The 25024-nt window shown below is 42.7% G+C and overlaps 1 protein-coding gene across 1 annotated transcript; it reads right to left on the minus strand.

Moving 5' to 3' along the window:
• Window positions 1-5143: 5143 nt before the first annotated feature.
• On the minus strand, window positions 5144-8240 carry FZD8 (frizzled class receptor 8). Its single transcript, XM_081345416.1, has one exon. The coding sequence runs from the start codon at window positions 7790-7792 to the stop codon at window positions 5723-5725; it is 2070 nt and encodes a 689-aa protein (XP_081201542.1). The 5' UTR covers window positions 7793-8240; the 3' UTR covers window positions 5144-5722.
• Between the last annotated feature and the right edge of the window lie 16784 nt (window positions 8241-25024).

Below are 25024 nucleotides of genomic sequence, written 5' to 3' on the forward strand. Positions count from 1 at the left end.
AACTGGAAGATAACAGCTGGCCCAAAACAATCCAGAAAGTTTTCTGGTTACAGATAGTCTCAGGTCCTAGTCTGATATCATAACTCCAAACCCTAGCCTAGGCCATGATGACTCTTATCTTCAGAACTAAGTTGGATCAGATTCTGCTTTAGGGCACTCCATGCCCATCTGCACCACATAGTATTTGCGACTGGTCAATATATGAAGGTCTAAAGGTATCAAGGATCTTGAATACCTGTAGTGATGTTTACTAGTAGCAATATCTACTGAGAAAACGCTGAAGTGATGGTTAACTTGGAGGGAAAAGGAAACATTTAGGAGCAGTATAATGCCATTTTCAAATACTTGCTTTATGGAGGTTACAGATTGTTACAGAACAGTCTTCCCTAACCTGGTTTTCCTCCATTGTGGTGTGGATCTTCTTATGTAGATATGAGAACCAAAGTCTGGAGGACACACACATACACAGACAGGGAAAGAGAGAAAGCAAGGCGGAGTGGGAAGGAGGGAGGAGGGTGGAGTGAGAGAACGCATCCAGAACTTTCTGGATTATAAATTGAATGTCATTCATCCTGAAATCAAGATGTTATTTATTTGGGAAAATAAAAAGAAAGATATGGATGTGTTAGTTCATAAAGCTGCTATCTGTAATTTTTTTTACTAAATATACATGGTATGTATGAGTTTTTAAATTTTAAACTACACACTGCCAGTGTATATACATTCAGTGGAATAGCCTCCCGTAGATGTGATGTTTTACAAATAGGTTAAAGGAAAACATTGCAATTTTTTTTATTATAAACGTGGAAACATTGGCCATATCCCAAAAAGCACGTGGCTGCATGGTTTCTATTTGCAGTTATCCCTGCTTAAAACTAGGGTCTTCATTTGCGGGTCTATCCTATTGGAATTTAAGGAGTATAGTCAAGGCCAATGAATGCTGGCAACAGAGCCAAAATATCAATAAGCAAATTCTTCATTTAGCACAAGGGACTACTGTACTCTCTTGGGAAGAACATCTGCAGTTTTTGTCTCTCTAGCACATTTTTATCAAGGAGTGTCCTTTGAAGTTTGAAGATGAAAAGATGGTAGACACACTTGTTTAATTTTTAGAGAAGGTATATAGGTACAAAACCAGCAAGCTGAAAAAAAGTATTATAAGCTATTCAGTACTTGAGGCATGTGAGGTATTAGCTCATCAATAGTTTTTAATATTATGTCTCTGTGTGTGTGTGTGTGTGTGTGTGTGTTTGTGTTTGCATGACTTTTGAATCAGTGTATTGCCACTTACAATGGCCTGGACAAGTCTGTTTTCTTTGCAAAGTTTTTCGGAAGTGCTTTTGCCATTGCTTTTGTCTTCCTAGGACTGAAAAAAAAGCCCTATCTCAAGGTCATTTGCTGGCTTTGTGCCTAAGGTGGACTAGAACTCACCATCTCCAAGTTTTTAGTCTGGTACTTTAGCCACCACTCTACACCATACTGCTGTAATATCAAGCAGTGCAATGTCAAAATTCTCCTATTACTTTGGAAGCCATTTTTACTTTTGTTGCAGTCTTAAATGAAGAGTAAGCCAGCTGTAGGCTTCCAGATGCTGCTGAACTTCAACTCTTAGGAGATGCAGCCAAATGGCCACATTGTGAACCTGGCAACATCTGGAGCACCAAACTCCCCACATGCCTCCTGAAGACAGGAACCCCTTTGTGAATTGGCTCATAATTCATATCCTTTTCTGCCAGAATATATTGACCTATATTACTTGAGATATGGGAGTTGAAGTCAAAGAAGTATGAGGAGGGTTGTACTGAATGTAGTCCTTTAATTACCTACATGTGAACATAAAGCACAGAACTGTTTCAATCCTACTGATACAAAATCCTCCCTAGAGATTGTGATATAAAATTAATACCTATACAGCTGGCAAATGCAGACCTTGAGATTCCCTGGTTAGGCATAGCACCTGGGCATAGCAAAATACACCCAGATAATCTCAAGAGATAATCTCAAGAGATTATCTGCTACTAAATACCTGCCATCCTCCTACACTAAAATGACACAAATGTAGGAAATTCCTCTTGCACAAAAATAAAACCCAGACACTTGTTTCCATATGGAGGTGCTAAGTACAGTAGTCCCTAAAGTTCACAATCTCTAAGCCAAAGAAATCTAATGCTCCATTCAAAGTAAGTGTATATAGTTTTGATTAGTAAAATTAAACTACTAAAGCTGAAAACAAATTCTAGTTTTAGAATTGTTAATCTACTTTTTCGCCAGTAGGTGGCAGTCAGCCCTATCTTTTCAAAATGCTTTTTCCTACATTTAGTATACAGTTGCCTATGTACTGGATTTTTTTTAAAAAAAGCTCTGCTTTAACTATTATTTAAACCTTCTGTTCCTAATGAACCAGCCCAATTCCTTTTGAGCAACATAGGAGAATCTTATTTTTATTACATTATCATCAATTGATTGCACTTTATGATAATTCTTCCAGTTTCATTTCTATTCTTTCTCTACATGAAAGAAAAGGGATAACACACAAACACAACAGCCATCCTAAGAACGACATTTGTGAATATTTCAGGATCTGTCCCAAAATGTTATTTTCCAGGATTTGTACCTCTTGTCTAATTCTACATTGTGCACTAAAAATATTGAAAATAATTTTTGGCAAAGTAGTTCTATAAAGTTATAAAACATAACCTTTAGGCTAATTATTCCCTTGACAAGTCAAAACAGCCTCCCTCTGCCATCTGACTTGTCTTTTGCTGATTCTGTGGATTTTATTGCAGCAGGTTTTGTCCTGCTTCAACAGCTGAAATCACAAAAGAGATAAAAGGAAAAACACAAAAAGTCATCTTGAAAAGCACAGAAAGAGGAAGTTAACTTCCCACTTGTTTCTCCTTCAGTACTGCAGGGTGTTTTTTAAAAAAATGTCTGTGTGTGTGACAAAAAATAATAATTCATGATTTCAAAGCTTCTTAGCTTTATTTTGTTCCAAGTTCTAGAGAAGGAGGAAAGGAGGAGGAGGGCCATCCTTGGATGTCAACTCCCAATATATTAATAGATGTCATTTCTCAGCAACAATAATGGATTATTTACTTCCCCATCTGTTTGTTCACTTTTTATGGCCTCCCATCTTAATCAATGACTTTAGGTAGCTTTTAATTTGCATTCTTGATATAGAAATATCAAGCCCAACCCTGCTTAGCTTTAAACAGTCAGACTTGCCACCTAGAAGAGCACTAGAATTACCCCTTTAACTAATATCCTAATTTAGAGCAGAGATGGAGAAATGGTGGCTTCCAGACTTTGCAGATTTAAATGCAAACAGCCTTCACCATTGGCATGATGGCTAAGAGTCCTGGGAAACAGTTCAGAAGTTTCTGAAGTTCAGTAGGCATTGTGAGGTTGGCAAGTTCTGCTTGTCTGTGATCTCTACCGCTCCATATTCCCCTTTATCCAATTTCTGACTCTAACACATTAAGCAAGTTGGCAGTCCAGATCCTGACAGACTACCCACAGGGTCTGCCGCACTGTCTGTAAGCTGCTCACCTAGCTTGGTTTTTTTCCTACCTCAGCAACCATCAGACATTCAAAGCAACACAAAATTGCAAACTTTCTGCACTTCAAATTAAGTTAAAACATATGTGTGAAGAATGGCAGAATCTTAAAAGCTTATTTAAGCAAAGCAAAACAAAAACAAAAGGCCTGGTTCATAGCAGCTTTGTCCATGAAGCAGCAGTTAGTGTGAGTGAAGAATTCAGAAATATAATTGGTCTGCAAAAAATGCTTTAAACAGGAGCAATTCTAAATAGACCATAGACCACCTGTAGAGCATTTAGAAATTTCTCTCTCATCCCATCCATCCCCATAATACTCTAACCTTGGCCCTACATGCCTTTAGTCTGATTAACAAAGCTAGGAAAAAGCTGGTTAAAAGGCTGTTCTTTTCCTCTGGATTCACTAACTGTTACAAGTCTTCCTTTAAAAAAAGTGCCTTACATTCTTTTAATTGAAGAACTTTTGAAGCTCCATGGTGGTAAATTGGTCTATAAGAGAAATTGGGCCATAGAAAGAATTTTCTAAAGAAAGAAACTCCCAAACCCGCTATACAAGACATTTACAGACAAGAGATCAAAGTTTTGTGGGGGTTTTTTTGATTGGCTCTAAAGGCACAAGATTCCTATAGATTAACCTTATTCATTTAGTTCTGTTTAAAAGAGATGCTCTGAGTTATTGGGGTAGACAGGTAAAAAGTTCAACTGTTGTAAAGCAATCTGCTAATTCTACAGCTTCCCACTTCAATCAATTAAGGCTCGACTTGATCAGAGGACCTTCTTCCCAGAGACCATTTGATGTCAGTGGAAAATCATGCAACCCCTAAACACATTTGCAGAATCCATAAATAAAAGCCACTGCAGTTCTCAGCTTATTCTTCCATCATAAAACAACTTTTAACTCCCAGATTTAGCCTGCTGAACAGCAAGTGCAAGCAAGCAATGGCAACCCACCATGAAAAGGATATAACACAATTCTCCCACACTGCAGATGTCACAATAAACTGGGACAGAAATGCTTTTGCTCCGATTACTACATGACAAAGCAAAAGTTCCTGAACAAGACCCAAAGCCTTCACTCCATGTAAGCTTCATTCCCAATCAAGATGCTAACTGGGAATTCTAGCATATCTCCCAATATAGGGAGAACCCTAGGAAATACTTGCAGATCATTGACAGTTCAGTGTTGAAATGAACACTGATGATGTAACCTAGTTTGGGTAATGGAACATCTGCAAAGAAACAACTAAGCTCAGAGACCACCAAAGATCCCTCTGTCCAGTTAATTTCAAAGGGGTCAAGAATTCTTGACTATGTATTCTGAGACTCCAGCAATCACCATTTTCCAGCCCACATTGCCAACAGCCAAGAATGTTGATGGCTTGATCAAGTTCTGAAAACCCCTCTGTGGATTCTACTGAAATATGTCAGTGCACTTATTTGAGCCTCAGTATTTCTCAAGTCAAGAATTAACAACTGGGACAGCCAACAGGGGGGCATCACCCCTCCCAAGCAAATCATTTGACATGATTTTATTGACAAAATATAATACTCAAACTTTTGCTCTTAGGCAAGAGCAGTGGTGGTAAGCCTCTAAACTTTTTTTCTTTAAACAAAAGAAATTTACAGTCTGTATAGTATTTGGAATATATACATATTTTACACATTTTGTACAAGGTACCAAATAATTATATAAATACATCCTTTAACATAATAAACCCGTATTTACTGGGGGGGAAAGGGTGTACAATTAAGACATGGTTTGAGCACATGATTTAAGGCATCTGCCAGTTTTTGTGGTTGTTGGCATTAAAAAAAGGGGGGGGCTTCTTGAGGGACTCCTCCACCCCTGCAGGTCAATTAGATATCCCTTCACATTGTATCAAGACTTTGAGGGATGGCGAAAGAGCAGAGAAGTCCTACTGGGCAAAAAGGGCTTGTGCTGGCTGAAGGCAAGTAAGGCAATCCTTGTCTTCAGAAAATTCCTATACCAACAACACACAAACATGCAGCTTCAACATGGGAAGAAGGATTGACTAACAAGGAATGGAGGAAGAGGACAATAGGCTGGCACTTGGGCCTCTGGAACTGTCCTGCTCCTATAGGGAAGTTTCTTCTTTCTTAAGAAGAGATGATGGGGTGACATTCCTCCGTTCCAACTCCAGATTTTATACCTGGGACAAAGGCATTTGTTTGGGGTAGGAAACCGAACTGGCAGTGCCAGACCTCCAAGTCAAACCAGTGCTGACATCACTGTACATAGACCCCCCTCCACCCCCCAGTCCTCCCACAGCGGCAGCGGACCCTATGCCGCCACCTCCCCCCCTGGCTCCAATACTCCCTGCCACGGCAACGGCCGTCCCTTTGCTGGCCCAGCAGCAGCGGGTGCAGAGGGCCTTCCAGGACTCCAGCGTCTTTCCAGACCAGACCCACACTCCTGAGGTGATGCCCACCACCAGGCACATAAAGTACTTGAGCATAAAGACCGCATAGTCTGGTCGGCGGGCCTGGTCAGGCTGTTGGTCCCGCAGGCAGGGGCAGTTGTGGGTGGCTTCCCAGTGGGGGCGATTGTGTTGCTCGTAGAAAAGGCAAGCTACCACGCTGGCGGCAGGCACCGTGTAGAGCACCGTGAAGAGGCCCAGGCGGATCATGAGCTTCTCCAGCTTGTGCGTCTTGGTGGGGCCCCCTTGCTGCTTGATGACACTCCGGATGCGGAAGAGGGAGACAAACCCAGCCAGCAGGAACATGGAGCCAATGGCCAGGTAGATAAGCAGAGGGGCCAGCACAAAGCCTCGCAGGTTCTCCAAGCTTTGGTTGCCCACATAGCAGATTCCAGCCACAGGATCTCCATCCACAGAACTGAGCGCCAGGACGGCAATAGACTTGATGCTGGGCAGTAACCAAGCCGCAAGGTGGAAGTACTGAGCATAGCTCGCGATGGCCTCATTGCCCCACTTCATGCCCGCCGCCAGGAACCAGGTGAGGGACAGGATAACCCACCAGATGGAGCTGGCCATGCCAAAGAAGTAGACCAAAAGGAAGACTATGGTGCACAGAGCCGGACCCGTGCTCTCATACCGCACGTGCTCAGCCACAGCCAAGTCAGGCTGTAGCTCAGCAGCTCCGCCGGCTGCCCCGCGGCCGCCCACAGCGGCAGCAGCCGCCCCCGCAGCGCCTCCAGCGGGGCCCGCGGGTCCTGCTCCGGCTCCCGCCGCCGCCGCCGCCGCCGCTGCTCCGCCGCTGCAAGCCACTTTTTCGTGGCCAGCGACCAGACGCACCAAGTAGCCCAGCGAGACGAAGAGATAGCAGGCGGCCAGGAAGATGATGGGCCGCTCGGGGTACTTGAAACGCTCCATGTCGATGAGGAAAGTGGAGACCGTGGCGAAGGTGGAGATGAAGCACAGGATGGACCACAGGCCGATCCAAAAGGCGGTGAACGCGCGCTCGTCCGGGCTGAAGTAGGGGTTGTGGCACGGCAGGGCGCAGTTGGCGATCTGGCCCGTCTTGACCCGGTTGTAAAGCGGGTGGCGCTCGCTGGACACCGACACCATCGGCGCCCGGCACTGGCAGCCCGGCTCGCAGGGGGTTGGAGGGCGGCTCTTGCGGAGTGGGGGGTCCGCGGCGGACGGGGGCGGCACCACAGCCCCGGAGCCCCTTCCCGTCCCGCCTCCTGCCGGCTTTCGGTGCGGCGGCTTGGGTTGCGGCTGTGGCGCGGCGGTAGCGAGATCGGTGTGGTTGTAGTCCATACAAAGCATGTCCGGGTTGCCTTGCTCGGGCAGCCGGTCGCAGCGCATGCGGTCCGGCCAGGCGAAGCCGTACTGGCGCATGAGGGGCGCGCAGCCTGCCTTGGCCCGCTCGCACACGCTGCGGCAGGGCGGCAGCGGCTTCTTGTAGTTCTCCAGACAGATGGGCGTGTACATGCTGCACAGGAAAAAGCGCAGGTCCGCCGAACACTGGATCTCCACCAGGGGCCAGAACTGGTGGACCTCCAGCCCCGCCTCGTCCTGCGTATCGTGGTTGAACTGATTGGGCATGTAAGTGTAGTTGTAGCCGATGCCTTTGCACAGCGGCACCGTGATCTCCTGGCAGGAGAGCTCCTTGGCAGACGAAGAGCCGGCCGCCGCCGCTGCCGCCGCGGCCGCGGCGGCTGCGGCGCTAGGTTGTCTTTGCAGGGGCGACCAGGCAGACAGGAAGAGCGGCAGAAAAGCCACGGTCAACAGGTAAGAGCGAGGCTCCATGCTCGGCGAAGTAAGTCCGCCCTCCGACCCGGGAGGTGACTGATCGAAGTGGCGTCGGCTCCTCGGCTGCTATTGCGCTGGGCGGCTAAGCTCCCGGCTTCCTGAAGCTCATCTCTCCTTGCCCGCCGAGCTGGGTTGCGAGACGCGGCGCTTCTGTGAGGACGACGACGACGGCTGCTGCTGCTGCTGCTGCTGCTGCTTCGGCTCTGCCTGGGTCTTCTCAACTTTCCTTCAGCCGCGCCGGGTCAAGGTGGCCGAGAGCCCCGAAGATGCAACCCCTCAGGGGGTCGCTCCGCCAGACCGGTTCGGCGAAAGCGCCCCGAGGCGGTTGCGGAAGAACCAGCTTGTGGCGCGCTGACGAAGCGGTGCACCTGAAAAGCTCGGTAAACGACGATGAGGACGGCAGCAGCAGAGCGGCGGCAACGGCGCCGCCGTTCCCCCAGCTCGACCAACTTCTGATTCTCTTCAGCTCCAGCAGCGGTGGACGCGCTCTCAGGCTATTTAAAGCAGAGGAAGCCAGGCCCCGCCCCGCCTGTCCCAGCTACCTATCACGAGGGCTCCGGGCGGAGATCTTGGACCCCGACTAAGCCCTTTCGCTTAAGGTGGATCGGTCTGGGTCCCGGGATTGGCCAGAAGCCGATCGCTTCTGGCCCTTTAAGATTCACGGCGTGGGCTGCGTGTGAGTGCGTGTTTTCTTTACTCCTCAGGTGTAAATGGCTCACTTGACACTTGGGCAGGTAAGTTCTCAAATAAACGAATAAAGACGTATTGGCATCTGGGCTCCCGAGAGTTATTTTAATCCGTTCACTCTCCCTTTTCTGCCCTGAGTGTGAAGACCTTTTTAAAGTTTTAACTAGGCTATCATTAAACCAAGCATCCCCTCTGCCTTCTTTTCTTCCCTCCCTCCCGTGTTTTATTCCTGGATATTTTGGATTTATGATAGGCTGGATCAAAACACCCGAGAAAGCAGGGGTTTTTTATTTATTAAATGAATTTTTAAGGCTGCCTGACTCCAAGAAAACTCAGTGTCTTACAATATTAATGTAAAAATGATATTAACATATAAACCACCACCCCCCAAAATCCCCAAACAATTATGATTGGATGTAAGATATAAGGCATATTGTTTTAATGATAATATTTCCTTTTTTCCTTTCAAGTTGCTCAGTGTTACCTTTTCTGAAAACTCTTTTGCACAGTCTCTCTTAATAGGGAGTTTCCTCTGGATTTCAGTCCAGCACCCTGATTTTGGAAATTCCAAACATCTGGAAGGCAACAGGGTGGAAAAAAAACCCAACGTGATTTTAGTGCAAACGGGGATTCCCCCATTTCCAGATCTGGAATATAGAATAACTCAGAAAAATCTGAGTTATTATTTAGTACATTATTTAATCATAAATAATTTCGCTCAGTTGCTCAGAGGCTGAGGGCTGCTTCTGAAACCTATGCAACAATTTTGACATGATAACTACATTACACAAGGTAAATCTCATTTCTTGTGATAGACAGTTAGCTTCCACAAAAGATCATGGGTATTTGGTGCAGAGGTTGTCATATCTGAAATATACTCATTGAAATCAGTGGGGTTTATGATAGTTGTGACAGTTCTTGCTGACCAGTATGTTTACATCTGCCGTGGTGTCTGGTAGAAATCTCTATCAAAATAAACAGGACTAATTGTTATAGGATAATGCCATCAATCTTATTTCCCCTCATGATAAGCTCATTAAGAAGAAGACAATCCCATTTATTTGAATGGCACTTATCTCCACATGGCTTAAGCCTGCAATTTACACAGCAGCCTTCCTCAAATCCATGAACTCACAGTATACGAGATTTAAGTCCCATCGCCATTGTGGCCTTGCTGGTGAGGATGATAGAAGCTGAGATCCAGCACATGCATGCGCCTCCAGTTCTAATTCTCCTTCTTCTGTACTCCTGAGAAGGCCTGTTATAAACCACATTATAAATGCAGAAAGTAGGCTGCATTTTGCGGAGCTGCCAACTCTCCATGGGCTGGGTTTGAACATGCAAAGGTGGTTATACGGTTCCTATTGCTTCTCATACAAATTTGTGGGTTGAGAAAAAGGCTTATTAAAACAAGAAATTTGCTTCCTCTGACTCCGTGTTCTTGCTTCCAGTCTGGCTCTCTAATGAACTTTGCATCTGACAGCTGGCCCATCCAGTCAGGATGTAACTGAATCCTTCAGTCTGACTTGGCTCTGACTTCATGGCAAAGATCTATGGTGTTCCTTTCTTCAGCTGTTGCTGCCAAAGGTTTTACTCCTAGTCTCAGAGAGAGGGTGGTGGGGGTGGCAGGGGGGGGAAGAAGAACATGGGCACTTCAGTAACTTTCTCCAACTTTCTGCTTTCCCAATGCAGGGGTCTCCAACCTTCAAAACTAGTAGATTCAAGTATGAAGTCCACAAGTCTTTAAAAGTTGCCAAGGTTGGAGTCGCCAAGGCTGAATCCTGGGAGTTGAAGACCACAAGTCTTAAACAGTTGCCAAGGTTGGAGACACTACCCCCCCCACCCCCACCCCCACACACATATGCATTAAACTCCATCCCAATCAACAAGGGTTAACATTCTTCCCAATGGAAAGTCATTAAGTTGGGGAACTTCATTAAAGCAAAATCACTTAACAAATCTTCCGGTTTCAGATTTGGTACTTGGAAATGTGTAAATCTGCTCAGAATAAGACTGGATTTTTGACCCATTAAACTCACTCCTTTTGGCTACTGTCTGTCACCTAGTGAAATTTTAAAATAAACAAAGATTGAACAGATTATTAGCCTGAAGAAGGGTAATGAAAATTTAAATATGTGTGTTATGTTTATCAGTTGCTAATTACATTTGATTTAACTGTAGGATGTGTGGGTATGTTTTGAGAAGAAGAGATGAGCAAGGATGAAAACGGGCTATATGTTAAAAAATAAGGGTTAATGGGTTGGGGAGCTATAGCTATATGTATTTTAAAAAACGTCTGCAGTCCTATATCACTTTATAAAACCACTGAAGTCATTGAGACTTAAGAGGCATAAGATTGCATTATTAATATATCCATTTTCCTGCAATTTTGGTTAAAGTACCCAACCAAAGAGGGACGCGGTGGCTCAGTGGGTTAGGATGCTGAGCTTGTCGATCAGAAGGTCGGCAGTTTGGCGGGTCGAATCCCGAGTGCCACGTAACAGAGTGAGCACCTGTTACTCGTCCCAGCTTCTGCCAACCTAGCAGTTTGAAAGCACGTAAAAATGCAAGTAGAAAAATAGGGACCACTATGGTGGGAAGGTAACAGCGCTCCGTGCACCTTTGGCATCTAGTCATGCCGCCCACATGACCACGGAGACGTCCTCGGACAAGCGCTGGCTCTTTGGCTTTGAAGCAGAGATGAGCACCAGCCCCTAGAGTCGGAAACGACTAGCACGCATGTGTGGGGGAACCTTTACCTTTTTTACCCAACCAAAATTAAGTGCATGATAACTAACGGGCTTACACAGAGCTTATGTTTGCTTAAAGAAATATGCAATTCTAAATGTAATGGCTCTTCAAAATGATAAAGTATTCATGCACTGATGAAAAATAATGGCTGCCCACTGGTCCTATCCAATGCACACATTAGATTTATTTATGTAGCACATTGTATCCCAATTTGCTCATTGGTATAGTTGTGTTTATGCCACACAATCACCATGTTGCAGAAAAGCCACCCACATTTTTATTTAAAATGTTGTACAAAATCTTCTATTCATGAGATGGATGGAAACTAATTTCAGCAGGATTTTAATTACAATTGAAGAAATTGGTCTAGTAGTGGCTAAGGAACTAAGCCAGGAGATTTTGAGTTCTAGTCCCTCTTAAGCATGAAAGCTATCTGGATAACTTTGGGCCAATCACTAGAAAACTACGAATTCTAGTTTCACCTTAGCTTTGATAGCCAGCTAGGTGATTTTGGGCCAATCACCAGGAAACTATGAATTCTAGTCCCATCTTTGCCATAATAACTAGGTGAGCTTGGGCCAATCACCAGAAAGCCTTGGCCATAATAGCTGGTTAGGTGACTTTGAGCCAATCACTTTCTTTCAGCCAAACTTTCCTCACAGGGTTGCTGTTGTGGGGAAAATAGGAGGAGGAAGGTATGGTGGCCACTTTGAATTATTTATAAAAATAATAAAAGTGGAATAAGTAAATAAACAAAAAGGGGATTGTATGGTAGGGGAAGACTGGCCTGTGGATCAGGATCTCCATGACTTTAATGAAAGTTAAACTTTTATTTTTTTCTTTGTAAGAATTCAATTTTTCCCTTCTTAAACTGGTGGAACTCGAGAGCCTTTCCCACCATTCCTGTTACTGTATATCACCTGGAGGTAAAACCATCAATCTTCTGCTTGGACAGCATAAACTGCTAGGTAAGCAAGGTACCCTGGATATAATCTGAGTAGTTAATATTGTCTTTTTCACCACTGCATAGGAGGAAGCAAATCAACAGCTAACACATCTGCATTCTGATCTGTGCCAGACTTTAGCCTGTTAGGCATTTCTTAAAAAATGCTAAACTCAGCAATGAGGAGCTTGGTTGCCATTTCCAATCAACACAGGAAGAAAACTGATCACACAAACTTTTGAGCCTTAATGTGGATTAGAGAGTTTAGCCAGCCTGGTAGCGGTGTGTGTGTGTGTGTGTGTGTGTGTGCACGCGCGCATGTGATTTTGAATTAAAGGTGACATGAAATCTAAGAGGCATGTTCTATTCATATGGTTCACATGTATATTGAACTTTGCAGGGCTAAAAAACTGTTGGAAAAAGCAAATAATTAGATCCCCCCTGAGAACAAGGATGGAACCTTTCTTAATATGATTAAGGGAAAGGAGGAAATATAGTTCAGGACTATTAAGAGTATAGAAAGAATCTACCTTTGCTATCTTAGACAAATTCAAGTTTCTGGGAATGAGCAAAGTATATCAAAGACTTTTGAAGAAGTTGGCTGAAGCAATCACAGAAACCTTCGGCTGTAAACTTTGAGAAATGAGTGTACTATTTTTGAGAAATGAGTAGACTGCCCATTGTCTGGAGAAAAGGGAACACAGTCCCATATTTTAAAAATGGAAGAAACTACAAACAAGGTTAATTTAATTTCTATATTGAGCAAATAAAAAAAAATGTGAAGCAGTAGATCAGAAGGCACTATGAAAAAATGCTTCCATTACTAGGAGCCAGGTTAGTCAAAGGAAGGTTGCACTGGTCCAATTTTATTTATTTTTATTACAATCTGTTTGTTTATTTATTTGCTACATTTTTAAAGGAGTTTACAGCATTCCCTCTTCTAGTTTTACCCACAGCAATCATCCTATGAGGCCCAAATTCACCTAGAAGATGCCCTTGGATCTGAGGCGCTCTGATTTTAATCCAATACTTTAATCACTATACTGTGCTGGCTGTCTAGTTTAGTAGGCATAAGGAATGCAGTGCACATTGGTATGGGGTAAAATGAATGAACCTTTATTGTCGAAGTACAACCATGTACACATTGAGATTGGCTGAGCCTCCCTTCATGCCCCCCCAATTCACAGTGACAACAAACCCACCATCTTTTTACACCATGTGAGCTAATTGCACAACACACCAGCCTCACAAGTCAATCATACATAAAGTTATTTCCCTTTCAAAAGCCTGACAGCCCACGGATAGAAGCTGTTCTTCAGCCTGTTGGTACGGCTGGCTATACTCCTGTATCTCCTACCTCAGGGGTGTCAAACTCAATTTCATTGAGGGCCGCATCAGCATTGTGGTTGCCCTCAGGGGGCTGGGTGGGTGTGGCCAGGGTGGGCGTGGCCTACTGGGTGGGTGTGGCCAGAGTGTGTATGGCCTGCTGGGTGGGCATGGCCAGCTCTACATCCTTCGCATCAAGGGTGCCTATGGGGGCCTGGGCAGGAGTGGGACAGATCTGGGGGTCTCTGGCAGAAGGAGGGTCTCTGGGCCAGGGCCAAGGCAGTGGGGGCCATTCCCTCACTGTTTCCAGGATGGCTTCGTGGGCCACATGAAACCACTTCGCGGGCCGGATCTGGCCCCCGGGCCTTGTGTTTGACATGTCTGTCCTACCTGATGGTAGGAGAGTAAAGAGGTACCGACCAGGGTGTGAGTCGTCCCTGAGAATCTTCCTCACTCTTCCAAGGCAGCGAGCCCTGGTGATGTCATCCAGTGGGGTCAGGGGACAGCCCACAATGCTTTGTGGTGTGGTTACCACCCTCTGTAATACTTTCCTATCTGTGGCTGTCAGGCCAGCATACCAAACCACAATACAGTGCGAGAGGACGCTCTCTATAGTAGACCGGTAAAAGAGGGTCATTAGCCTTCTGGAGTGGTCTCTGGAAAACAAGATGGAATGGTGGTTCCCTGGAATTTCAATTGGGTGAACACTTGCACTGAAAGGATATTTGTAAGTGGTTCTGTTTTGTCCGGCAAAGGGAAAAATACTCCCGATATGTCATGACACATTATGTGACACGGCGAGTTTGACACCCCTGGCTTAGAGGACGGATTTTTTTGCAGATTTATAATTGATATCAAGCTTGGGGGAGGGGGATTGGCTAATGTCTTAGAAGGAAAAATCACAATTCAAAATGTTCTAATCAGGCTTGAGTATTGAACCACATTTTAGAAGACAATGTCAGTGATAACAATGTAAATTTCTTACATCTGGGTAGGACAGTTCAAATGCATAAATATAGAAATGAGACATAAAAAGGCCTAGGAATACCAATGGACTAGGACCCAGATTGTTGGGGGCAATTAAGCTGACTTTGTAATAATGCCGCTTGGGTGTGTGTGAAAGCCCTAATAAGCAGGCATATACATAGAATGAAGGCTACTGCTAAGCTTGTAAGCCGCCCTGAGTCTTCGGAGAAGGGCGGGATATAAATGGAAATAAAATAAAATAAAAATAAATGTTAAATGTAAGCAAGCAGTATGATACAGCGGCTAAATACCAAGTGGATTGCACTTGCAGAATCATTATATTCAGCTTATAGATGGTGGCAGCTGCACTGTACTGTGCACAGGTTAGACTGCATTTGGAGAACTGTCTGCAATTCTGGGCACGAAACTTTAAAAAAAGACCTGAAAAAAACTGGAGCAAATTTGGAAGACAGCAATCATTCTGACCAAATATCTGAACATGAAGTCCTATGAAGAATGATCCTGGGAGATATGTATGCTTAGTTCGGTAAAGGTAGAACTGGATGGAAAATAATAACCCTGGTCTAAAGCAGTGTTTTTCAACCTTGGCAGTTTTAAAATGGATGGACTTCAAGTCCCAGAATTCCCCAGCCAGATGGAGCTAATCTATTCTTTTTGAAACTGAAAGAAGGACAGGTTCAATATTATGGGGAATTCTGGGGAATAGCTGCATTTCCCTTTGCTAGAGATTTGGGGGGTTGGATGGCTACCTCTCAAGGGATCATTTATTAAATCCCACCACACATCCTCACAATCTTCTACAGAGGGACTATTGAGAGCACCTTGGGCAGTTGCATTACTGCCTGGTTTGGAAACTGCACCGTTTCGGATCGCAAAACCCTAAAGCGAATAGTGAGGATGGCAGAGAAGATCATCGGGGTTGCTCTTCCCTCTGTCATGGATATTTACATCACACGTTGCATCCGTAAAGCCAGAAACATTGTGGCTGATTACACACACCCCTCATACACACTCTTCACTCTTTTGCCATCTGGAAGGAGGTACAGGAGCATTCGGGCTCGGACATCCAGATTGTGTAACAGTTTCTTCCTACAAGCCATTAGAATTCTCAATACGAAGAAACTGGATCTATAAATACTTGTATTTGTAGTTTTTTTTGAAAGTTTTTAGTTTAGAGTTATGTGTAGTTGTGTTTTGTTCTTTTTTGATTCGTGTTGTCTGATGTAGCACCTTGGTCCTGGGGAAAGTCGTTTCGTTTCACTGTGTACTGTAATCAGTGCTTTTTTTGTAAAAGAAAAAGGTGCCGGAACTCACACGTCATACAACCCGCTTTGCCTACCCTACAAGGTTCCATCCAAAAAAGGTGCCGGAACTCCATTCTGAGCGTACTATGAGGAAAAAAGCCCTGACTGTAATGAATATTGTTGAAATGACAATAAAGTCTACTACTAGTACTACCATCAGCTATGGTCATGTGAAATAATTAATTGTTTTAACCACGCTTTGGGGCATAATTATATTCCTAAGCATAAAAACTGGTTTCATATTTTCTAGAGTGGGGCCTCCAACCTTGGCAACTTTAAGACTTGTGGACATCAGCTCCTAGGATTCTGGGAGTTGAAGTCCACAAATCTTAAAGTTGCCAAGGTTGAGGACCCCTGTTCTAAAGCATCGCTTGGTTTGGGCTTAACATAATGCTTCTCAATGTTGGCAATGAAACCAGGTAAAGTATGTTTTAGGAATTAGTGGTTGGTAAACTATGTACTAGGAATTAACAATTGTTGTGGAAACCTAACCAATTGTGGCTTTGCTGAATGATGTTTAACAAACTGGATTAGTGCAATCTATGAAAAAAGCGGAAGAGTCCATTGGAGTTAGGTAGCTTATACATTCAAATAAATAGTTGCTAAATGCTATATTGAATGGCTCCTGGCCAGCGAATGGCATTCACAGAGAACATTGCCTCCGATCATATATTCCTACACATATAATCGGTTAATGCTGAAACTGAACTAGCCATCGTAGCGCGCACGAGGTGCCTGGCAAAGGAAAGTTTTGGTTGAAAATTTCTCAACCTTTGGCCAACCCTGTGACTCCGATCCCACGAATATGACTCCGGTTGCAGCACCAGAACCAAAGCGCGCTTTGCGTCTTGCCAGCTCGACGCGCGTCTCAAGCTACCTTAAACCGGGGGGGGGGGGAGGGGGAGGGGGAAGAGTAAAAGAGGAGGAGAAAGAGCGGGAAGGTCTGGCAAGAATGCGAGGAAGCCTATTCGCGCCTGTTAGGCCGTCCCAGGGGGTTGTCTTGGTTTTTTCAATAGAGTGTTTATTTCTTAATTGATCTGCTGTTTCGTTTAGCGCTTGCATGGAGCTCACGCTGGGGCCTTAATTACTACCGTCGCGGGAACTGGCGCTCCGCTGCGGAGTCGAGAGGGTGGCGGGGAGGGCAGGTGAAGTGGAGGCGAGGCTGTTTTTCTTCGACGGCTGAAGGGTTTTCGTGAGCGCGCGCGTATTTGGGGGAAGAAATGGAGGGAATCGCTACAGTGGAAAAAGTTTTCTGTTAAAGAATCACGTAGCGCCAATTCCTCGTCGTGGCGCTTGCTTTTCCTCCCCCCCCATTTAAGTTTTTCAGCGGGTTTTCCTTTCCCGACTGGTTGTAAGGTCGCCTGCCATCCCTAGTACAAAGGAACGCACCTCCACCCAACTTTGGAGCAAAGATGCACCAGAGTAAGCTGCGATATAATTAAGTCTTATTCCGTTGTTTTCTAATTAAAAGGGGACACCGGCGGGTTTCTCCCCCTTCCCTCCCCTTTTTTAAAAACGTCATTTTCATCCCTCCTTTTACCTTCATATTCAGGTCTTTATATTCTTATTAACCGGCCAAGTTGCAGAAAAACATGGAAGAAATGGAGTTAGGTGCCCTGCTTTCTTATATGCAAAGATGAAATAAAATGAAATGCTAAAAACTCCAGAATAAGTTATTTTAGATCCCTCCCTTTCTATTTTTGTACAAAATGAAAGGCAGGGAACTTATCTAATAGTCCCTCCTCGTATTTTCCCCACAACAACAACCCTGAGGTGAGTTAGGCTAAGAGAGAGTGATTTGTGCAAGGTCACCCAGCCAGCTTTCATGCCTAAGGTAGGACTAGAACTCATGGTCTCCTGGTTTTTAGCCTGATGTCTTCACCACTACCATACTGGTTCTTTCTTCAATCTTATTACTTAGAATAGCACAACAGAGTTGGAAGGAACCTTGGAGGTCATCTAGTCCAACCCCCTGCTCAGGCAGGAAACCCTATACAATTTCAGACAAATGGTTGTCCAATCTCTTAAAAACTTCCAGTATTGGAGCATTCACAACTTCTGGAAGCAAGTGTCAGGAAAATTTCTCCTTAGTTCTCCTTAGTTGCTTCTCTGTTTGGTTATTTTCCATCCATTGCTTCTTGTCCTGCCTTCAGGTGCTTTGGAGAATAGCTTGACTCCCTCTTCTTTGTGGCAACCCCTGAGATAGTGGAACACTGCTATCATGTCCCCCCTCATCCTTCTCTTCATTAAACCAGACATACCCAATTCCAGCAACTGTTCCTTATATGTTTTAGCCTCCAGTCCCCTGATCATCTTTGTTGCTCTTCTCTGTACTCTTTCTAGAGTCTTAACAGTGAGGGGATTTAAACATCTCTGCATTTGGTTGTTTCCTGCTGTAACTATATACCATTTCCCCAGTGTCTTAAGAATTCTGGGAGTTGAAGTCCACACATCTTAAAAGTTGCCAAGTTTGCTTAACACTGGCCTACATCATGGCCCTTTCCTTCCCTAAATTTTCTCATCTACTGTATATCTTCTTACGTATATTTTGTTGGGCCGCGTAGTCTCTTACATTGCTATGTTCATAATATATATTATGTTCATTAATTAAGCTTATTTATACCATGGCCATAATGGCAAGTGGAGAAACCCTAGGACCAGTTGGGTTCTCCATCAAGTGTCATAAGCACATATACATCTTTTGGTGCCAGAATTGTCAACTATATTAAGAAATATTTGATAAGGGAATTTAATCAGGTAAAGATTAGACTCAGTGTGCTAGTTATCATCCAGTCTTGTTGATTAAGGTTGATACAAAGATTTGAACAGCAGTGTTAGCAAATACTGTAGATTAGAACAAGTGATATCATTTGTTATTAAGAATGATCAAGCAGGGTTTATAAAACCAGACGAATACCAGACATTGGTCTGATCGTAGTTATAATAGACCTGAATATAAATAAAGATCAATTTGTAATTTTATCATTAGACACTGAAAAAGCCTTTGACAAAAATACATAAACAGTACATGTTTGTTATAGTAAATAGGTTTAGATTTACCTTGGAATTCATAAAATGGATTAAGATTCCATATGAGTCGCCCATATTTAAAGTGAAAGTTGATGGCATGTTTTCTCCTACTATGCACTATTTCAGGGGTAGGCAACCTTGGCTCTTTTCTGACTCGTGGACTTCAACTCCCAGAATTCCTGAGCCAGCTGGCTCAGGAATTCTGGGAGTTGAAGTCCACGAGTCAGAAAAGAGCCAAGGTTGCCAACCCCTGCACTATTTGAAGAACTAGGCAAGATCTATGTGGAACCCATGATTTGTCTTATTAGACAATATAGGGCAGGGGTCTTCAAACTTGGCTCTTTTATGACTTGTGGACTTCAACTCCCAGAATGCCTGGCTGAGGAGTTCTGGGAGTTGAAGTCCACAAGTCATAAAAGGGCCAAGTTTGAAGACCCCTGATATAGGGGGATCTACGGAGTGCAGGTAACCTTCGACTTACAGCCATTTGTTTAGTGATTTTTCAAAATTAGAACTGCACTGAAAAAAAGGACTTGCAATAGTTCTCATAGTTACCACCACTGCAATATCCTCAAGGTCACATGATCAAAATATTTATTACAGTTGCAGCATTCCAAAATCATATGATCACTTTTGCAATCTTCCCAGCTGGCTTCCAAAAAACAAAGTCATTTGATGAGTGCATGATTCACAACAATAGCAATGCCTCACTTAACAACATGGGGGAAAAAGGTTGTAAAACTGGGCAAGATCCACTTAACAACTGCTTGGCTTAGCAATGGAAATTCTGGCCCCAATTGTAGTGGTAAGTTGAGGGCAACTACTATTAACTCAGTTGAGAACAAATTAATTTTATTGGCAGGTGGACAGTGTTTTGCTTATTTCTAAATCTAATGCAATTATTCTAGAATTGATATAAAAGATTGATGCTTTTAGTAAAACGGCAGGATGCAGCACTAACTTCTCCAAGTTGGAGTTGATGCCTATAGGTGAAAATTTGGTTATCTATCCATTTAAGGAATATCAACTCTGTATTGATAATCCTATAAATACATAGGTCAAAGGTCCCCAACCTTTTGGGCACCAGAGACCGGTCACGTGGAGACAGGTTTTTCCACGGACCGGAGGGTGCGTGTGTGTGTGTGCTGCCTGTATCTCACAGACGGGGCTTTGCTTGTTTGTGTGGACCAGTTGGTGGCATGCTGCAGTCCACAGACCAGGGATTGGGGACCCCTGACATAGGTAGTCTATAGACTACAAGACTATAATTGTGTTTTATGTTTTAAAATAAAATACAGAGAGAGGTTTCTTCATATATTAATACAGATAGTCCTCGACTTACGAGCACAACTAGTCATAGTGTGATCTACAGTTTGACAAAGGACCCACACTCACACTGAGAGGAAAGTACACTGCCCCTTTTATACATTGAATTCCAGAAGACTCCATGTGAGGTGTGAATCTTATTCAGGACTGTCCATTGTTGGAGTGATAGTTCAAAGCCTGGCATCTTTTTTATGTGGTCATTTATATATCTTCCCACGTCTGGATGTTCAGCAACCCATTTGGCTTTACATTGGGAATCAGTGTTAAAGTTGTTGGGGTGGTGTTGTGCATGTGCCAGGGCCAGGGCTTCCAGGATTTGAGCTGTCTGGTTGATAAATGAGAAAGGTTGGCATGCACCGTAGGGTGAGCTGTTCATAATTTTTCTATATTCTCTTGCCTTCATAGAGCTGGCAGTGCTATATGGCTCAGAAGCAGAAGCCAACAAGTCAGAAGGGTTTCATATAACTACTTATAAGCCTCATGGTATCGTTGAGTTTGGCTCAAATACAAGGCAACTAAAGTTGGTGAGATAATCTTTTTCCATTTCTTCATTCCATCTCCTTCCTGACAGTTCCCAATCTCTTCTTCTGCAGAAAGCTGGACTGTACCTCCCAGATGACCACCCAACAGGACCGTGAGAGGCGGTTCTTCATCCTTTACACAGCATCTCCGTCTGTGATTTTGCTATGCAAAATTGCACTTCAAGATCTGTTTTGGTCCAGTGGTGTAGAAAACAAAAGTTTTTAAATCATAAAATGAAGCCACGTATTGACAAATAATGTGTGAAGTAGTTTGTAGAAGAGATTTTTTGTTCAATCTAGCTGCTCAAGCGATGGATGAGAGAACAATATTAAAGTGCAAGTGCAAGATGTTTTAAACCTCACACATTGGGAGTTGTTTCAAGCCCTATGACCAAGGCTTCAGCTGGTGTCATTTAGAGTAGGGGTCCCCAATCAGTGGGCCACAGCCCACTACCAGGCCATGGCCTGCTGGCCACTGGGCTGTGGGACAGGCTGGCCAGTGTGCATGTGCGTGTGCATGTACTCATGCCCAGTCGCGCTAGCATCACAAAAATGGGGCACCACATGGCGAAAACAGGGCAGGGCTACCACGCAGGCACTAGTGCCATCCCATTTGCATCATGTGCGTGCTCACAGCCCAGTTTGCACATACACGCACGTATGTCAGCCAACACAGAAAGGTTGGGGATATCTGATTTAGAGCTTTCTTCCAGAGTCTAACTGTGAAGCGGAAGAAGAGAAGATGAAAATTCTTTTGTGATAGTACCTCAGCAGGATGAAAGGATTAAATTGTTCCCATTGTCTTATTTTTGCTCATGTCCTCTGCCAACTTCATGACATCTGCTTTTATAAATGACATATTAATTGCATATATATTTAATTAAGATATTGTTCACTTGTCCAGCAATACCACTAGGCAGCATAACAGGCTGTTTTCTTAAAAATTACCAGTCTCACCTATTAATTGCTAAATAAAAATAATATTTTAGGCCATTCCAGGGCAATTTTTGAAAAGTCTGAAGTGCACATTTTTAAACATGTCTTTTAGTTCATTGCTTTTGTTTTCTGGAACACTTAAGATAGCATGATTCTAACTTTCTCCAGGGCAGTCTTATCTAACCTAGGCTTCTGATTTTGGAAGGCATTTGAAGAAACAGATGCAATGAGGGATAACAAGAATGATCAGGGGGGACAGAAAACTAGAAAAAAGAAGTGATTAAAATAGACTTGTTTAGTGCTGGAAAAAAAATTGACTGAGACTGAAATATGCTGACAAGGTATATCATGCAGAAAAAATTTCTGTCTTGGAGTATGGGATAGTGGTTTTCAGATAACAAATTGTGGTTGAATGTTTTGGGAAAAAAGTTTTAATAGCAAGAGAAGATTTATTATACTTGTACCAATTATTTCTGAGAAATGGTGAGCTCTCCTTTTTGGATGCGCCTGGATAGACCTTTATTAAAGATGCTTTAATGTGAATTCTTGCACCAAGTAGGCAATAGAAAATGATGGTCAAATTGGTTTTGTCCCATCCACTGAACTTCTTTAATTTGCCTTCCAAATGTGTGGTAATATAATAACTCTACTGAAATTGGTAAAGACAGATATAACTGTTGTTAGTATTTGATAGCAAATGTCCGCTCAGAAAGAATAATGCCAGCTTATTGCCAACTTCTTTCAAACTATTGATTAGTGGTTAGACAGAGCCCAGTCCAGTTGTATACTAATGGATATAGCCTATTTGCACTCTTGGGAAAGCAAATCTTGTCACGTTTCCAGTAAGAGGTGCCCAGAACAAACTATTTCTTAAGAAATAGTTTATGTTCAATATAGCCAGAAAATAATATGAAATGTAATTCAGCCAAGCACATATTTTGAGTGCTATTCATTTTCTCTTTTAATAGCTATCAGATTCCCAATCCTAAATTGCTTAAAGCAGTTAAAGCAATGTGATGACTGTTGACCTTTTTTATAGGCAGAAGAATATAGGCTGAAGTTCTGAACTTCTGTTCACTTAACTGGGGAATTAGATTAATTAAAATTAAAGGATCTTATTTCTAGATAATTATGATGTGAAGTATCCTTACTCCAATCCCTATTTGTAGTCTAGAGGAAAAACTCCTTGGTAATCTACACTACAATAAACTCTCTTGAATTAAATCCAATTTATAGCTGGACACACATATTACAATAATAATTATGTTAGTACACAGAAACCACTTCCCAGTCTTTGGGTTCTTCCTTTTAGCTTAGTCCTCTGCAAATAAATTCAGTAAATCTATTGATCCAGATGGTTAGGAATTCTTGAAGCTGAAACCAACATATCTGAAAAACACCAGATTGTAGAAGGATCTATTGTTGATATTTGCCTAGAATCAAAATTACAACTTCCCATATATATGTTGACCATAACCAATTTGGAAACTAAATAAATTCAGACATAAATCAGGAAAAATATTTCAATCTAATGTCTTATGCGTTCTGCTTAAATGGAAATTGCAAGATCTTTTAAATTGTTTTGAAGAATTTTTTATAGGTATGGATTGTGATCTTTCTCAATGGTTGCCAAGTAGCTTACATTCTTCTTTGACTTTTTTTACATACCAAAACACATCCTTTATCTCCCTTTTGGATTACTTGCATATTATCTAATCACCCCTAATGCTGACAGTTACTTGACTATAGCTAGACTTATAGTATCCAACCTGTTAAATAATAAGACATAAATCGGCGGGAAAGAACAGCTTCTGCCCTGTAATTGGTCCCTGGAGTTAACCACAATAGAATCCTTACTGTAGGACATTTTATGGAATAAAAAAGCCTCTTGTATTTCCAGCCTGGAGGACAAAGGGAGGCTGATAGCTTATGCAAATAATAGATAATTCTTGCAAATGAAAAGTTAACTGGCTGACAAGCGTTGAAAGTAGAGGAAATACCATATTAGCAAGCGCTGAAAGGAAGAGCTAAACTTTCTCATCATACGTTTTTCTTTCAGACTGAAGGGGTTAAATGTGAAAAATGCCAGAATGAAGTCTAAGGTGGTCATTTCAGATTTCCTACCCACTTCCCATTTTTAAATTAGATAGTGCTCTGAGATTGATGACATTTTGAACGCAAGTATAATTTTTAATATGGAGAGTCAGTTTGTTGTGGTTAAGACATCAGGCTAGAAAATGGGAGAGCATGAATTCTAGTCCCACCTTATGCACAAAGCCAGCTGGGTGACCTTTCGGTCATTCACTTTCTTTCAGCTCTAGAAAGGAGGCAATGGTAAACTATTTCTGAGGAATCTTGCAGGGATTTGTCAAGGCAATCTCCAAGAATCAGAGGTTTTGGTTTGACAGAGTTTCAGCTATAATGCAGAATAAAGTTCATATTTAATTCTGTTATTTGAACATACTAAGCTATTAGATGGGAGATGGGGCTGAAAGCTAGTAACTCCATCTTTCAGCTTTGTCTAGATAGAAACTGCCCGGTAAATCTAATTTTATTAGAGAATAGCTTTAGTTTTCCAACAGCCAGTTTAATTTTCATTGGTTTACCAGGTCTTGGTCAAATATGTACGAACTGCATGGTACAGACCTCTTATTAGATTGGGGAAGGCCCTTTTAACAAGCTGGTAGAGTTGACACACTAGGAACTGAGAAGTTGGGGTGATTTTTTAAAATAGTATTTTCTTGTGTTCTATTTCTGGGCCCAATTTAAAAATCAAATTTTATACAGCTTTACACATTATGGATTTAAGTATCTAAGTAGGTTTAGATACCTTCCCTTGTGTAACCTTCCCAGAGTAGTAACCATATTAAATACTACTGTATATTGCAACACTGGAGTGCAACATTAGGGGCAGCGCAATGGTGAATAGATTGTGAAGGATGTGTGTATATAATGTATGTTCTTATATGTGGTTTTAACTTGTGGTTTTAACTTAACTATTGTGCACTGTGGACAGGACTTAATTTTGTTGTGAGTTACACAATGACCATAAAGCTATTCTATTCTATTCTATTCTATTCTATTCTATTCTATTCTATTCTATTCTATTCTATTCTATTCTATTCTATTCTATTCTATTCTATTCTGAAAAGAAGGTTCTCTTCCATGTTCTTCATCATATATGATCAGTCTAGCTGATGTGCAAAATGGGGTCTTCATCAGAAGACAGATTCTCCTTTTGGAAAATTCCTAAGTCTTTTTTATCTTTTCTCCTTCTAATGGTTACTTCCACATCTTCATGATAGGCTTCCAGAAAGCATCTGATCGACCTACAGGGCTGGTACTTCCATTGAGGAAACTGAGGGGTTCCTTCAATAGGAGACATTGACTGCAGGGTGAGGATCGCAGGTAACTTAAT

The sequence above is a fragment of the Vipera berus genome, assembly GCF_964194415.1.
Source record: "Vipera berus genome assembly, chromosome: Z".
NCBI classification, from domain to species: Eukaryota; Metazoa; Chordata; class Lepidosauria; order Squamata; family Viperidae; genus Vipera; species Vipera berus.

Coding starts and splice junctions, on each gene's coding strand:
- FZD8 (XM_081345416.1), bottom strand. CDS start 7,792: ATGGAGCCTCGCTCTTACCTGTTGACCGTGGCTTTTCTGCCGCTCTTC.